Source organism: Vitis vinifera, chromosome 7 (genome assembly GCF_030704535.1).
Source record: "Vitis vinifera cultivar Pinot Noir 40024 chromosome 7, ASM3070453v1".
Lineage (NCBI taxonomy): Eukaryota > Viridiplantae > Streptophyta > Magnoliopsida > Vitales > Vitaceae > Vitis > Vitis vinifera.
In genome coordinates, this window is record NC_081811.1 from 24,335,123 (window position 1) to 24,351,534 (window position 16,412).

Consider the following 16,412-nt stretch of genomic DNA (forward strand, 5'->3'; position numbering starts at 1 on the left):
ATAAGGGTGGAAGTCTCTCATCTTTTATTTGCAAATGATACCCTTTGTTTCCTAGGGGCCAATGTTCAACAATTAAACTATTACTGGGTCCTTTATTTTGAGCTCATATTAGGTTTGAGAGTTAACATGCAAGAAAGAAAGATAATTTCAATTGGTGAAGTAGAAGATTTAGACATTTTGACTTCTTTGTTTGGGAGCGAGAGCAAGGTCAGGAGCCTCCCTTCCATTATCTTGGGATGCCATTGGGTGCTTCTCATAAGTCTGTTATGGTATGGGATTTAGTTGAGGAGAAGCTTAAAAGAAGATTAACCCCTTGGAAGAATCAATACTTTTTTTTTTTGATAAATATCGCAAATATATTAAAGGGCATAGGCCACCAAGTATACAGGACGTATACAAATTTGCCTCAAAACGAGAGCACAAAAACAAAGACCCTTACCCTCCCTTAAGTGGTCGCTAGCCACTCAAAAAAACCTACGAGTGAAGAGGACTCCTCTCCAATATACACCCTAGCCCAACTCCACAAGGTACAAACAAAAGAATTTTTGAGTTTCTGTATATTTAACACCCCTCCCTTGAATGCTAACCTATTTCTTTCCTTCCATACTGTCCAAAAAATACACAACGGGATAGAATTCCAAACTTTTTTCCTCTTTTTCCCCACAAAGGGGCCCCTCCAACTGAATAAAGCCTCCTTCACCATCTCTGGGAACACCCAATGAACCCCCACAAGGGCAAAAACGATATCCCATAAGGCCCTTACCACTGTACAGTGAAGAAGGATGTGATTTACCCTCTCCTCCTCACAACCACACAAAAAACAACGATTAGGGAACTGCCAGCCCCTTTTTTACAGCCTATCCAAGGTGAGAATTTTCCCCCACGCAGCTTCCCAAGCAAAAAAAGCCACTTTGGTAGGGACCTTGTTCACCCAAACGCCTCTATGCGGAAAGTCGCAAGCATTGATAACAACCAGCCCGTTATAGGCCTCCTTCACCCCATACTTCCCATGGCCCCCCACTTTCCAAAGCACCCCGTCCTCCTCTGAAGAGAGCTTGACGTCCCTGAGCCTAATAAGCAATCCTCTAATCATGTCCATCTCCCAGTCATTGAAGTCTCTATGAAATCTGAGATTCCAGCCACCTGGACCATTGCTATGGTCCCACATCTCATTTACCGTTGCATTCTTGTTGACCGCCATCTCATAAAGCTGTGGAAAAGCATGGGACAGCCTCTCATTCCCACACCACTGATCCGACCAGAATTTTATTCTAGTCCCTTTCCCTACCTTGAACTTAATATTCTCCCAACACCATTTAGCTTCCTTCATGATCTCCTTCCATACCCCTACTCCGTAGGTTCCCCGGCCTTCTTTAGTTTTCCACCCAAACTCTTCCTGACCATACTTCACCCCGATCATTAACCTCCAAAGATTATCCTTTTCCACAGCAAATCTCCAAACCCATTTACCCAACAGTGCTTTGTTCAAGGAGTCAATCCTCCTCATGCCAAGTCCACCCTTTTCCTTGCTAGTACACACCACCTCCCAATTAATTAAGTGGACCTTCCTCTCCAAGCTGCCCCCTCCCCAAAGAAAGTCTCTTTGTATTTTTTCGAGTCTTTTTACCACACTCTTCAGCATTCGAAAAAGGGACATAGTGTATATGGGATGGCTGGCCATCGTACACTTGATTAAGGTGGTACGCCCTCCCTTTGAGATCTACTGTCTTTTCCATTGGGCTAATCTCTTCCTCATTCTCTCCTCCACCCCATCCCAAATGGAAACCGCTTTGTGATGAGCTCCAAGGGGCAGCCCTAAGTACACAGTGGGCAGCATTCCTATTTTACAGCCAAGTTCCACAGCCAGCTCCTCAATATCCTCCACCTCACCCACCAGAATTAGGACACTTTTATCAAGGTTGATTCTAAGGCCGGAAGCCGCCTCAAACCAAGCCAACACCCAGCTTAGAGCGGACACTTGCTCTTTATTAGTTTCACAAAAGATAATTGTGTCATCCGCAAATAGCAGGTAAGACACTATCATCTCCTCTTCCTACAAGGGAGGAAGATTGACCCTAATAAAAAGTGCCCTCTCAAGCCTTCCTATATATTTCATGTCCCTTTTGTAATACCCATGAAAGAAAGTAGAAGCTAGAAGAACATTAGAGAGATCTCTTGGGGGGAGTCATTCTAAAGAGAGAAAAATGCACCTTGTGAACTAGAGAACGACCTGTGAAGATAAGGAGTTTGGAGATTAGAAAGTTGGATTTTCTTAATAAAGCCCTTTTAGGTAAATGGTTGTGGAGATATGCCCTTGAGCCAACAATCCATAGAGGAAGATAATCCAAGGTAAATATGGAGAGGTGGAAGGGGTTTAAGTACTCTAGAAGTGAGAAAAGCTTTCGCTATGAGTTTATGGAAAGCAATTAAAGGTGGATTGGAGGAATTTAGCCATAAGACCTTTATTTTGGTTAGGAGTGACCTCCAAACCAAATTCCAGTTGAATAGATAGATAGGTGAGTGTCCGTTGAAGAGGTGATTCCTCAACTATTCAAGGAATGCAACCATAGTCGAGTTATGGGTGGCAAGGAATGGATAAGTTTTCTGTTTTCTTTTTCCTTTTATTGGCACTTTTCTATGGCCATTATATACATCGTGTGTACTTTGGTGTCCCCCTATTTGGCACTTTTCAATACTATTTTGATTTACCTATAAAAAATGGAAGGGGGAAGGCACTTGGCCCCTCTTGGTCAAAAGACGTATTCAAGATTTGGAGTTGGGAGCTGTAATGCAATTCATGGAGCTCATCCATAGGGTGAGAGTGCTAAATTAGGGGAGGATAGCTTACTTTGGAAGGAGGAGAAGAAGAGTACGTTCCAAATGAAATTTTTTTATAACTCCTTACACAATAAGAATCAAGTCATCTTCCCTGTTTGGGGCATGAGAGTTTTTTTTTTTTTGGTGCTTGGGAGGATGTGTGGGATAAGATCCTAACCATTGATATTATGAGGAGAGGATGGTTGATGACCAATAAATGCAGTCTTTGTAAAGCTGGTGGGGAATCTACAAACCTCATTCTTATCTATTACAAAAAAACAAAAAAGATGTACGATATGTTGTTAGCCATCCCTAGGCTTTGATGGGTATTTCCAGATTCCATGAAAGAGCTCCTTCTAGGTTGGAAGGTGAAAGGCATAGACATAAGATGAGAGAGGGAGTGCAATATGACCCCTCTTCGTTTTTTTGGTGTGTGTCATGGGAAAGAGTAGAAGAACTTTTTATGGGTAGAACTTAACAACATTAAGCTAAAAGAAACCCTTATCAAGTCTATTATGGAAAGATCTAGAATCCCTTTGAGGAAGAATTGTGTTTCTTTATTGGACTTTATTGATAATTTAAATTGTGGATAGTGGTTGTTAGTTGTTCTTGTAGTTGGTGTCGTTTCTTTTGTGTTTAGGTGGCTCCTCTTGTATGCCCCTTGTGTGCATAGGATACACAAACTTTTTTTTATTGATGCTTTTAATGTATCTTCTTGTTGCCCTACCAAAAAAAAGTAAAAAGTTTTGACCTAACACAAATAACAGAACATGTTGCCCTCCCTCCCCCCCCTCCCCCCCTCTTTCTTCTCTCTCTCTCTCTCTCTCTCCCCATTTCTAATTCATTTCATGCAACATATAGTTTCCTACGACATTGGTTGTCATGAAGTAATAAGCCGCCTTCTAGTATTTAATTTGATCTAGGATTTTGTAATGCCTTAATACTACTGCAATTAATCTTGTTGAATATAACATGGAGGTGCCCAAGAGTATTCAAATATGGCATGTTCACCATGGATATTGAGAAAGTAGAAACTACCATTGCATCACACACTAAAATAATTGGACTATGGAAGGCATGTCAAACAAAGTAGATTTGGCAATTATAGCAGAATGTTTTAAAATACGATATCAACCAACTGAAGGTATAAGTAATGTACATAAACATTAGGCAATTATTCAAGGTAGCCATCTAGTGCAAAATTTAATAGTTTTGAAACTTCTAAACGTTATAATAATAATAATAAAAGGCATGTACAAGCACAGTGTAAAGAAAACCTGCGGGAAGCATCATTGATACTCCCTACTGTTGAATAGTTTATCTCAAAGGCTTGTTTCTGTGGGTCATACATTCCAAATGCAACACTGCCTTGTGGACTTGTAACATGCTCACTGCAACATTTCATCTCAGTGTTGTGCCCATTGTATACTCTTAATATCAATTCCTTCCTTCACCATTTCATAAAGTGGGCTCATTTCTCTCAATTTCTCCACCTGCTGCACTGTGAGTTCCACAGCCCTATCAATTTCAGCCTCTGTGGTAAACCTCCCAATCCCAAACCTAATAGAGGTATGAGCCATATCCTCATCTACCCCCAACGCCCTTAGAACATATGAGGGCTCCAAACTTGCACTTGTGCATGCACTCCCACTTGAAACTGCCACTTCCTTCAGCCCCATTAGCAAACTCTCCCCTTCAACATAAGCAAAAGACAAATTCAAATTCCCAGCATACCTCTTCTCCTTACTCCCATTTACCACCACACCATCAAGTTTTGCCTTGATCCCATTAAGCAGCCTTTCTTGCAAATCAGATATTCGCTTATCATCATACTCCATTTCCTTCATTGCCAGCTCACATGCTGCCCCCATTCCCACAACCAGCGGTGTTGGGACTGTCCCACTGCGAATTCCCCTTTCTTGCCCACCACCGTTCATCTGCGGCTCAACCCTAATTCTTGGCCTCCGCCGCATATACAGGGCCCCAACTCCCTTGGGCCCATAAATCTTATGTCCACTCAAAGACATTAAACTCACATTCATCTTCTCCACATCAACGGGAATCTTGCCCAAAGCCTGAGCCGCATCAGTATGAAACGGAACACCCAACTCTCTACATATATTCCCTATTTCTTCAATCGGCTGAATCACGCCAATCTCATTATTCACCGTCATCACCGACACAAGCCCTGTATCGGGCCTAATCGCGGACCGCATTTGATCAATATCAACAATCCCATCAGACCCTACGGGAAGGTATGTGACCTCGAAACCTTCCTGCTGTAAATGACGGCAGGAGTCAAGAACACACTTGTGCTCCGTTTGCGTAGTGATGACGTGGCGCTTCTTCTCCTTGTAGAAGTGCATGACGCCTTTGACGGAGATGTTGTTGGATTCAGTGGCGCCGGAGGTGAAGACAATTTCCTTAGGAGAGGCATTGATTAGCGCCGCTACCTGCGCCCTAGCCTTCTCCACAGCGAGATCCGATTCCCAACCATAGAGATGAGTCCGGGAATGAGGATTCCCAAAGCTGGAGAGGTAGTACGGAAGCATAGCATCAAGAACCCTAGGGTCCACAGGGGATGTTGCCTGCATATCAAGGTAAAGGGGCCTTCCAGAAATTTTAACCCCTTTCATGCTAATCCCATCTGCATCCTCATACGATTCCTTCGCCGCCGCCGCTGTCGCCGTAGAAAGGTGGCGGAGGCGGCAGATGGGACTGGTAGTTTTGAGGGTTTGGAAGAGTCTGGAAGAATGAAGCCTGGAAGCCATGGTGTGTTGGAGCGAGAAGTGAAATCTGAAGCGACGGTAAGTTAATACTTGTGGAGGCAATCACCGCCTCAACAACGGAGAAGATGGTGATGCAGCGAAATACTTGTGGAGGATAGCAAAAGGACAGTACCAAATTTGATTGACCCTACTCCCAATCCCAACCTCACCCTAACGCCGTCTTTTTAATAATATCTCTCATATGTTTTTTGTAAAATTTAAAATATTTCCGATAAATATGTAAGGAAGATATGAGGTTTTCCGAAATCCCTTCGATTAACTGGCTCACTAAGCCGGCGAGTATGCTTTAGCTTCTGTGTACCGAGCGCGTGTGGAGGATAGGCTATGGTCGTGTGAATCAGATTCCACTCGTACACTCCAAGTCCTCAACTTGTTTTCCTTGGCTGGGCACTCTTGGATGGGATTTTTTTAATGGGATGGAAGATTCCTAGTGCCCCTAACAAACCATATTTGTAGTGGCTTTAGCATATCTGATTTAATATGTAATAATATTTATTTTCTTTTTGGATTTTTGATTAAAAAAACATAAAATTATATTATATTATATATATATTTTTATTTTTTCTAAAATATAAAAATTTATTTTTACTTTTTTTATTATTATCTTAAAATTTTATCCAATTTACAAATTAAATTTTTTATATAAATAAATATAAAAAAAGTTATGAAAAAAATGAATTTTAAATTGTACAATTCAATCAACCCAACCAACTTTAATATAATTTGATCAACCTAAATCTAATATGACCATCTCAAATTCACCTCGAGTTTAAAGAAGAGTTTAGAAAAGTGAGGTTGGATTGGGATTGGGTTAAGTACATGCAGTTAGAGGTTAATTCAAATTAGGTTCGAGTTAGCCATCAACTTCACTAACCCGCCCAAGTTAAGAGTCGTTAGACATTCCACTGGTCCACAACACATTTTGGAGGAGTGGGCCGTAGATGGACAAGGCCCACTAATGGATGGGGCCACCATCATCGTACATGGTCCGTCCCCACAAAAATAGATCTGCCCCTCTCTGTTCCTACCTCTCGTGATGGAAAAGTTTATAAGCGAATGTCCTCAGATGTTCCCATTGAAGGAACACCATGAATTAACGAGTTCAAAGGGGAAAAATCTATTGAAAGAGACATAGAACATATGAACGCTACACAAACTCCAAATGAATGAGCAGGCTTTACTTTCTCCATGCCTTACCAGTTCTGTGCTCTTCACCCTATCGTCTCACATCCTTCAAAAAAAAAAAAAAAAACATAGCAGCCACTCTTCCCCAAAAGCTCTAATCTTCGAAACCCATTCAACCCAATGTAGACACTGCCCTGCTCTGTACAGCCATGGACGCAAAAGATCTGGTTCACCAACAAAATTGGGGTTTCTTGAAGAATCAATACTATTTAAGATAAGTAGAAGAAACCCAGAGAAGCACATAAGTTGTCAATGAAGTTGTCACTTCCAAACTCCTAGGCCCTTTAAGTATTGGTGGAATCACAGACACCATCAAGAAGGTTCCCAGTAGCCACGAGAGAATAAAAGCTCCTGCCCTGTACAGACCAATAAATCAATATTTGAGAGATGTGAAATATCTACCACTATAACAACTCAGAGTTCTGAATGCTTTGAGTTGGGAATAGCAGTAGGGGTGCTAACAGAAACGTCAAATTTAATTTGGATATCCTCAGAATATGATGATTGTGTGATTGCTGAATGGAGAATTAGAAGATCTGTGAAGTAATGAAAGGGCCTAATAGATATCACAGCACATACCCATAGAGGAAAGCTCGCATTTTGCTCTTCAGTCGATTATATATGAAATATATGGTCGCAATCAGGGAAATGGCCACCTGAAGAGTAGGGCCTTCCTCCGTTGGAAAGAGAACAGTGAGAGCCCCGAGTATTATAAATGCAATTGATGTTTTTATGATGAAGTTCATAGATGGGGTACGAAATCTGCTCACAACAGCCTGGACAACACGGGACTGAGTTACATCCCTAACCTTTTTCTTGATGTTGATTTTTGGGTTCTTCCTTTCATAGAACTTCTGCATTATTATTTTGTCATGGGCAGACTCAATTGCTTCCACACTTGGCTTGTGCACTGCATATTTCTGTACCAGAAAGTTCCTGGCAGCCTGGATTTCTTCTTCAGAAGCCTCCCTGCTAATACCAAGTCTTTTGTATGGGTCTCTTATATTGATTCTGGGAAAGATGACTGCACTTACAATGATAGTTAAAAAGAGATTTTCAGAGATGGAAGCTGCTCATTTTTTCTATTGGCAAGTGAACCAAAATTATAAACTCTGGTCAGAATGAGTAAACCGGAAAAAAGACTTGCAAAGTTCAAGAAGTAAACAAACTAAGAAGAAAAAACATGAGTTATGCAAAAGAAGATCATATTTCACTAAGAAGTAGCTTCTAGAAAGTGTGATTAAAATCTGATGAGCTAGGTCTTAACATAAGGATGCCAACCAAGGTTTTGGATCCAACATTGATACAAAGCTCTTCAAACATCAACCTAATGCTATGGAACCACATCTGTCTTGCTTGTCAAATGAGAGGAGAGAGACAAATAGTTGGAACAGTAGCGGTATTCCAAATATTTTGATGAAAGTTAGCATTCCAAAACAAGGGGGTACAAATATGACTATCTGAGCATGCATGGCTCCCAAGTACTTAAGAGATTTCATCTTTTAACCCAATTTCAAATAACACATCACATGTGAAGACCGTTTCTTTTAGGATCATATAAGTTTAGAAACAATAAATCTAACCACAAATATCCAGACACTCATTTATGGGCCACCTTTACTTTACAACTGTTTTTGGCATGGAAAAAAAATGAAAATGACACAGTTTGATAAATAACAAAAGAAAAAAGAATTAAAAAAAAAGAAAGAAAGAACGAAAAAGAAAAAGACAACAACAAACAAACAACCAAAAAAAAAAAAAAAAAACCAGAAAGGAAAAAAAAGAAAAAACCAAATAAAATGAATCCTTAAACAAGTGTATGGGCATGTACACTGTTTTCATTTTAGGAAATGGGAATACTACCAAACAAGATCCTTAGATTTTCAACTTGAGCCAAATGAACATCAACAATGTAAAGCTCTTAGCCATGCAAGCAAAGAAATAGCTAAATCAATGTCGCAAGATGGTCATCTCTAAGATGCATCTCATATACAGAAACCTAATACGATCATCTTTTCCTTCCACTCAAAGGTTGGCCAAATGAAAATGCATGGTAAAGTACTGAATATGCATCTTTAATAAGATAATATGAAATGAAGTAGAGACGTCAATCAAGCATGAAATAGTGCAGAAAGTAAATTTTACCAGTTGGGTCATTTGCCATGTTGCTGTAGGAAGAATCCATTGCACACTTGATCAAGTGAGTTCTTTGTATATTACATCTCCGCATCGAACCAGTCCAATAATTTCTGCATGTGGAAAGAAAATAATATGTTAAACACCACAAGAAAGTTCAGTGGTTGGAGATAATCAAAGTTATACCTTTCTAGACCAAATAACCCCATGTTTTCTCTGGATTTCCTAATATTTAGAAAATCAGGAACTTGCCTGGTTCGTGACCAGGGCTCCTGTGCAGGTTTGCGGAGACAATATATTGATGGACTACTAGCCAATCCACACAGAGTCATCCCTAAAGCAAACAGCTGGCTGTTGTCACACTGCAAACCTGGTTTAATACACAAGCTATATGAATTGACGCTCGAACAGATAATTCAATATTGGATTAAGAAAATGGCAACTTAAATCATTTTCATAAACTTGAAAATAGAAATTATTATGACAGGCTTGTGTTTGCTGTGAAGGTGATTTGATGAGAAGAAAGAATGTCTCAAAAAGTTATCAGCCCATGGCATCTAAATTCCGTGGAACAACACACACATGGGTACGAGTAATACTATTTTGAGTCCTTGACAAATCTCGCTCAAGAACAATCAAGCCAAGAAAATAACTCCATTCAATGAATCCAACTATCCACAATCGCATTCTTTTTTTATGGCTAATGCCTTTTAATTGGTGGACAATAGTACTCATTTGTTGGTTATCTTTGGCCATGGGATGGACACAATGTTCCAGCTTAGCTCCGAAAACCACATTTTCATTGCATCGTTTATCATAAATTGACAATGCTCAGAGGAGATTGCTTTAAGGCTTTTACCAAATGTGAAACCACCTCTTTTATGCTGGATTATTGCCTCATATCCATTATAAGAAAGGAAGAGTTTAATGTGAAGCAGAGAAGAATGCCAAAAAGGAGGGACAAAAGACACCCATAAGAAGAAGAAAAATGGAAATAATCACAATTGGGGAAGACAATCTCCCAAAAAACTGACTGATATCTGTCATTGTTAGCGAGAAACCCCAATTGGGAAGCATGCTCAGTTCCAAAACTAATGAATTTCAGAACCCAATTGCGTTTGGAATCCCATGGAAATTCAATGGGTCTACCTGAACTCCCAGCATTCTGATCGGACTCAGTAAACCAATTTACACTCCATCAAAAGGTGAAAAACTAAGGGCATTTTCGAAACAGAACAAGTGAACTCATTTCTACATTTCTATTCTATGGTGGCATGGAGCAGCTTCCATATTACCCAATTGAAATGTTAATTTTCATGGCACATCTCCTCAATGTCTTTCAGCTATCTTCACCGGTTAATCCTAACACTAAATTTTGCATACAAAAACAAAATGAACTTGAAACACGAAAGCAGCAAAAATTGAAGTCGAGCAAAACGGGAAAAAACATACCTGGTTCAGAGACGGAGAACGAAGGCTTTACCTATGTTGCTATAGATAATCGCAGCCCTGGGCTTGGCAAAAACGCAGAGAATGGGTGGAGTGAGGGAATGCAAGAGCCGACTCTGACAATGCCGACCCTATACACAGGAATGCTTTGCTTTCTTCATCGCTTCTAAGCTTTCCGGATTTGTTTGCGATTTCCTTACCCAAGTCCGGATGGGCCGGAGCGCAGCGCAGCCGCGATTCAGAATAAAGGCCCACTCAGCTAATTAGTCTGGTTTGGGCCTCAAACGTGTCTCGTTTTTCAACATTTTGGCCCAGTGTAACACAACGTTTTTTTCATCCTAGGGATGACTTAAAAAATTTAACTTTTGATACTCTTCATTACATATATAAATAAGAATGAAAAGGAAATTAAGAGAAAACCTGGGCTGGCTTGTAATTTCCAGAAAAGATAGAACCCTAGCCAAAACCCCCTATAAAGAGTGGCTTTAACGCAATAACATGTCTCAGTCTCCCACTCCCCATTAGCCCTCTATTGATCCAACGGCAAGCAGCGAGCGCCACTCACTACTCTGCTACTGAGTACTGAGCACAGCGCAGCCTCCTGCAATGGAGCTCTGCACTACTCGCGCTTTCTCTAATCTTCACCACCGCACCCTCTTCAATCCTCTCGCAAATCGTCTCCGATGGAAAACAATATCTATCCCCTTCAAACAATCTCCAATCTCTCGAACCAGTCCAGGTTTGTGCTTTGCATTATACATTTATTATAATCCGAACCTACCTTTCTCTACGCATACATTTTTTGTCCATCTGATGTGGTTTCTGTAGTTCTGTTCACCAATGTCTTTTTCTTAAAACCCTAAGTGTACAAACATTCAGGGTTTTTAGTTGGTATGCAAGTTTTGAACTAGATTGGAGCCGGTAGGGCTTTATACGGCTGGGGGCTTGTACTGTGCCATTAGTGGGTTTTCCTGAACCCTAAATAAAATGACAGCTAGGTTTTGCGGTTGATGCAGAATTTTTAGTCCAGATCAGAGATCGTTGCGACTTTATAAGGCTGATGAACTCATACTGTTTTGTGGCTTAGAATTTCCTTCCGATCCCATAAGCATGGGGTGGACATATGTGCTTATGGTTTGATTTTTATTTATCCTCGAAATTCTATTATAGTCGTTATTAAAAATCAATGGCAACAGACCAGGGATCTCCTCTGAAAATCGGTTCTTATATTGTCTGGGCGGTTATTGATTGAGATTTTCTGACATTTGGGATTGGGATCAATTAGGATTGGAAATGAACTATGCATTGATTCGATGCAGCTTCTCTTTTTAACTGAAGGCAGAAATTTAAAAATAATAATAATATTAGGTCGTATAGTTTCTGACTAGTATATCTGGTTTCTGTATTTCTTCTTGATGCTGTTACTATTATTCATATCCTGGTCTTTTACATATATTTGTGGTTTGCGACCCATGGGAAAGTAAGATGGATCCTGAGATGCATCTGAGGCTTTTTTATTTTCCATGATTTATAGTGCAAGCATCTTGTATGTGAGTTGTGCATTTTGTTAAGCCATCAATGCAATAACTGTTTGTAATGTATTTTTTGTGCATGAGGTGTCATCCTGCCATTACAGTTTGCAGTAAATTTCTATGAAATCCAGAAAAATGAGGAAAAGGTGGATCTTGATTTACAGTTGCAGTATTTTTTTTGTTTTCTTCTTCAGGTTCTCTTTATTTCAATAATCCATTGTTGAGGGCATCAATATCCGAAGGATCATCAAGTGGAGCAGATCAGTATTTCGGAGAAGAGCGTGACAGCGTACTAGTCATGGAAGATATTCCAGCAACTGAAGAAAACGTATACAATGAAGTTATTCCAACAGAAGCACCCATAGAAGATTCACAAGTGGAAGAGCAGACAGTGGCTTTTGAGTTTCTGGATAATCTCAATATAAAGGTTTATTTCACAATAAGTTATTTAATTTATACTGTCAGTTTGGTAGTGATATCTTGACTCCAATTTGTTGTAAATAATTGGATTCCTTACAAATAGAGAAAGGGGTTGTAGTTAAAATGAGTGGTTGCAATGATGAGTATAGGAACTTATTGAAAGTGTCTCAATACTTGATGAGATTGTCGACAACCTTGTCGATCCTGAGCGGTTACCTGAGCAACCCATGTTTCACTTGTTTCATAACTCTATCTACACCCCTTTTTATCCATCTTTCTTTGACCAGTTTCTTCAATTTTCTTGTCTTAAGTTTTCTCATCCCTTTTTATCCCTCTTTCTTTCACCAGTTTCTTCAATCTTCTTATTTTCTTAAGTTTTCTCGGATACCAGGTATGTTACTTACATGGGATTGAATTTATTTTATATCAACTAGTTTTCAGATTATTCTTTTTTTGTGAACAGAAACTCTTCACTCAGCTTCCTTCTTGATAAATAGAAATATTCTAAATGGTCATTCAATTTTCTTACAGACATGAGAACCAGGTTTTAAGTAGGGTGGGAAGTTAGTGCATTTGAATGCATATTGGCTAGAATGTTAGAAGTTAATGAAAGTTTGGATGACACATTTATCCTTATCCTTATCGCATTGTGTGTTTTCTCAGTTATGAAGCATTTTGATGAAACTTGAATTTTGGAAACTGCAAGGTTTCATGCTGAATTTAGGGAGCTGAAGAGTTTAAGCTACTGAATTTGCACAAATGAAAATATTATTTGAGTATAAAATTTTAAAGCTGCAACCATAGAGCATGCTCAGCATTTGTTTTCTGTCTCTCTGACTGTAAATCGGAGTCCTTTTTTCTCGGATATTTCTTCTTAAGCAATTGTTGTTATCAAAGACAACAAATGCACATGATGATGATTTATTTTGTATTTTTAGCACTAAATATGATTATCAAAGGATCCTTAGTTCCTCACAGTAGCTAAATCATCTTTTGGTTCTTTTTATACTTCTGGAGCCAAATTCTACTGATGGGTTTTATGGCATGTTGACTACATCCACACTTGAATTTCTCCTCTTTCTATCAATTTGTTTTTAGATTCTTTAGTCTTTCACATTCTTTCCTAAAATTTCTTTAGTACTGGAGGACAAGGAGGATTAAAATTATAAGGTTCGCTCGTCGCAATGGCTTATTAGCCTTGCCGAAGTTGCAATGATCTGAGTCCCCTTAACTTATCAAAAAAAAAATTGAATTAAAATGATCGGAATCTGCTTATGATGCATTATTTTCTTTCCGTGTAAATACTTTTCTTTGTCTTGTTTGTGGACCTTATTTAGCTTTTTGGTTCACATAATTATTTATATTTTTAAATGGATTATCTGGAAAACCTTACTGGATAAGCATGCATTTGCATGCTGGTTGCTATGAGGATTGCTAGAAAATTATTGAAAGTTTACATGTTCATTGATGATCGACTATCTGAGCAACTCAAGCCTTTTCACTCATATCTAGAGACACAATTTGCTTGTTTATTATTATTTTTTTTAAGTAGCATGATTGCTGGGATAGAATTTCTTCCTTATCAATTCTATTTAAATGTTTTTATAGATATATTTATGTTTCTGTGTTGGAGAACTGAGAGTGTTTCTTTTCATGAGGCATATACCTTGCTGTCTGGAAGAATATGGAACTTTGGATTAATTACTTTATTAAGTTTAGTAATATATTTTGTTAATTGTGTTGCTTTGTGCTTTCCTTTTCCTTTTATTTTATTTTAGTAGTGATGATTCTGTATTATTAGGTTCGCTCATCGGAATGGCATTATTTGCCTTGCCGGTGATTAATAATCTGAGTCCACTTTGTGCTTTTCTCCTCTCTCTGCCATTTCTTCTCATTTATTTAACACGCTTCTCATTCTTGCTTCTTTTTCATATCAAAACTTGTCTATTGAGTGGTCAATTTTCCATAAATGCTTGAGAAGGGGGGACAGTATTTGAATATCCAAATTGGTTGCTATGATGATGAATGGAAGAAATCTATTGAAAGTTCACACAAATTGCTTGATGAAAGTTTATCCTGAGCGGTTACCTGAGCAACACAAGCATATTTATTTATTTTCATCTTGTAATCCCCCATTTTATTATCTTCTTTTTTTCTGTCAGTTCGTCCATCAAGTTCATCAATTTCTACTGGTTCAAATTTTATTAATAATTCCTTGTACCTTCTTTTGGAGGCAAAACTTGCTTGTTTCTTCTTTAAACTTTGACTTCAATGTGTACGATTCAGTTGGTTCTTTAAATACGCCCACAATTTGTGTTTAATTTGAAATTTTCTGAGTAATTTTTGAGGTGTTCCTTTCCCTTACAGACTATTTTCTGAATTATTTTATCTATAAAGTTCAGACACTTACAATCATTCTGGTTAACAACTTGGTTAAGGATGCTATAGAACATGCTATCTTATGACGTATTCATGAACTACTTGCAGTTTGACTCAGAAGATCCATATTCTATTTTCCTATATGGTACCGGTGCCTTGACTGCCTTGTGGTTTGCATCAGCCATCGTTGGCGCCATCGATTCTATTCCAATAGTACGTGTTGTTATTTTTGTATTGGAAGTTGGAGTTTGTTGGAGTTGTGAAAATTGTTTGGCTTCTTATAGCTGACAATCTGATTGTGTTTGATTTTGTGAAACCAGTTTCCCAAGTTGATGGAAATCGTGGGTCTGGGCTACACATTATGGTTCAGTGCTCGCTATCTAATCTTCAAGGTATATATCCATATGCCACTGATCTTGCTTTATCAGGTAGCCTTCTTAATACAAGAGAGTACTAACACCTGCTCAATTACAGCAAAATAGGGATGAGTTGGCTGCTAAAATTGAAGAGCTCAAGCAGCAAGTTCTAGGTTCAGAAGATGAGTAAGGTAGAGCAAAGAGGGCATGTAGAGGGAATGAATTGACATTTGGGCAAGTATTATAGGTAAAGCATTTTTTTTTTTTTTTTTGTAAAAATAAATTCTGAGTTCGATATTTTACCATCGCTATCAAAGTAAATGGGATGGTGCTACTTACACCACAGTTTGTATCACTGGTTTCACCACTAGCTAGTGTACCATTGCATCTCATCTTTTGCTTTTTTATTGTTTGTTATTTTTTTTTTAAACTTCAAAAAAAAAAAAAAAATTGATTCTGTTTCTGGAAACGGCTAAGCAAGGATCTTATTTGCATGGATAAAAGAAATAATCAATATATTTTTTTGTTCTAACTTGGTTGCCTTCTGTTCAATTTTTTTCTGTCCTCGTGTCGCTTGGTCTGCTTTAAACATTTTTCTTTTAGATGGGCAGCCTGTAGATGGAAAGGTCATCCCTATGATTTGGCAAGACATCCTGTGTGTAATACGTAGCAAATGCTATTAATTATTTCATTATGCATTATTTTGAATTTTTTTACGAATGATTCATACAAGTAATATATGAATGATTCTTTAATTCAATGTAGATTTCATGGTTTCTCAATATTTAAGATAGTTATATTCTCTTCAATAATTTGTGGTGATTCAATTAAATCGGAATTTGATATTCTCCCCGTGATGTTCTCCACACAACCTTGCATGCCAAAGAATTGCATCAAGGAAAAAGATCCTTGGTGGTCGAAGCATTTCAATTAAAGCAGTACTTTTTCTTTCAAATTAAGGTATGGTTTAAAAATTAAGCAATAAATTGTGGTGTTTGTTTTTTTACTTAAAATAAAACTTTAATGCTTAATAATGTTAAATATTAGGTTATTTGTTTTTGTAGTATTTTATTTCTATAAAGTATTAAAAAGTAAAGAAAAATTAATATGTTTTTTTTTTTATTTAGAAAAAATTACATATTTTAGTTTTTTCTATTTAGTAAAAAGTTTATAATAAGTCATGAAAAAGTAAAAAAACAAATAACCTTAATTTCGAAAATAAATTACTTTAAAAGCTATAAAAATAAGCATCATCTTATTTTATGTCCTTAAAAATTTTTAAATTGAAAATTGAAAATTTAGTCAAGGTGTGTCATTGGTTTTTAATTTTTAATTGGGAGAGAAAAATT

General features: G+C 38.0%; 3 protein-coding genes and 2 non-coding genes across 7 annotated transcripts; 3 read left to right on the forward strand and 2 right to left on the reverse strand.

Moving 5' to 3' along the window:
• Positions 1-3,897: 3,897 nt before the first annotated feature.
• Positions 3,898-6,064, reverse strand: LOC104878163 (cysteine desulfurase, mitochondrial). The gene has a single exon (XM_059738554.1). It carries the CDS (start codon positions 5,586-5,588, stop codon positions 4,224-4,226), a length of 1,365 nt encoding a protein of 454 aa, XP_059594537.1. The 5' UTR covers positions 5,589-6,064; the 3' UTR covers positions 3,898-4,223.
• Positions 6,065-6,699: 635 nt separating this feature from the next.
• Positions 6,700-10,555, reverse strand: LOC100259506 (protein CHAPERONE-LIKE PROTEIN OF POR1, chloroplastic). 2 transcript variants are annotated; one of them, XM_010648023.3, is made up of 5 exons: positions 10,380-10,555; positions 9,180-9,297; positions 8,937-9,040; positions 7,371-7,815; positions 6,700-7,147 (listed from the first exon to the last, which is right to left on the reverse strand). In XM_010648023.3, the coding sequence occupies exons 2-5, from the start codon at positions 9,257-9,259 to the stop codon at positions 6,997-6,999; spliced, it is 780 nt and encodes a 259-aa protein (XP_010646325.2). In that variant the 5' UTR covers positions 9,260-9,297; positions 10,380-10,555; the 3' UTR covers positions 6,700-6,996. The 2 variants fall into 2 exon arrangements, with proteins under 2 accessions (XP_010646325.2, XP_002272554.3); XM_002272518.5 differs by having other exon boundaries at positions 9,114-9,297.
• Positions 10,556-10,792: 237 nt separating this feature from the next.
• Positions 10,793-15,418, forward strand: LOC100261101 (protein CURVATURE THYLAKOID 1D, chloroplastic). Of its 2 annotated transcripts, XM_002274394.5 has the most exons (5): positions 10,793-11,115; positions 12,103-12,335; positions 14,816-14,920; positions 15,028-15,099; positions 15,182-15,418. In XM_002274394.5, the coding sequence occupies exons 1-5, from the start codon at positions 10,983-10,985 to the stop codon at positions 15,251-15,253; spliced, it is 615 nt and encodes a 204-aa protein (XP_002274430.2). In that variant the 5' UTR covers positions 10,793-10,982; the 3' UTR covers positions 15,254-15,418. The 2 variants fall into 2 exon arrangements, with proteins under 2 accessions (XP_002274430.2, XP_010646326.2); XM_010648024.2 differs by having other exon boundaries at positions 10,804-11,115; positions 15,028-15,418.
• LOC132254140 (small nucleolar RNA snoR128) lies at positions 12,460-12,552 on the forward strand. Its single transcript, XR_009466309.1, has one exon. It is a non-coding gene; the product is annotated as a small nucleolar RNA snoR128 (small nucleolar RNA).
• On the forward strand, positions 14,339-14,424 carry LOC132254141 (small nucleolar RNA snoR128). The gene has a single exon (XR_009466310.1). It is a non-coding gene; the product is annotated as a small nucleolar RNA snoR128 (small nucleolar RNA).
• Positions 15,419-16,412: the final 994 nt, after the last annotated feature.

What these genes read in the sequence shown, in the direction of transcription:
- LOC104878163 (XM_059738554.1), bottom strand. Translation starts at nt 5,588, where the DNA reads ATGGCTTCCAGGCTTCATTCTTCCAGACTCTTCCAAACCCTCAAAACT.
- LOC100259506 (XM_002272518.5), bottom strand. Translation starts at nt 9,259, where the DNA reads ATGACTCTGTGTGGATTGGCTAGTAGTCCATCAATATATTGTCTCCGC. An exon ending in GGGTTATTTGGTCTAGAAAG is followed by an intron (nt 9,041 to 9,113) that starts GTATAACTTTGA and finishes TTCCACATGCAG; the next exon opens with AAATTATTGGACTGGTTCGA. An exon ending in ATGCGAGCTTTCCTCTATGG is followed by an intron (nt 7,148 to 7,370) that starts GTATGTGCTGTG and finishes TGGTCTGTACAG; the next exon opens with GGCAGGAGCTTTTATTCTCT.
- LOC100261101 (XM_010648024.2), top strand. Translation starts at nt 10,983, where the DNA reads ATGGAGCTCTGCACTACTCGCGCTTTCTCTAATCTTCACCACCGCACC. An exon ending in AATCTCTCGAACCAGTCCAG is followed by an intron (nt 11,116 to 12,102) that starts GTTTGTGCTTTG and finishes TTTCTTCTTCAG; the next exon opens with GTTCTCTTTATTTCAATAAT. An exon ending in TGGATAATCTCAATATAAAG is followed by an intron (nt 12,336 to 14,815) that starts GTTTATTTCACA and finishes AACTACTTGCAG; the next exon opens with TTTGACTCAGAAGATCCATA.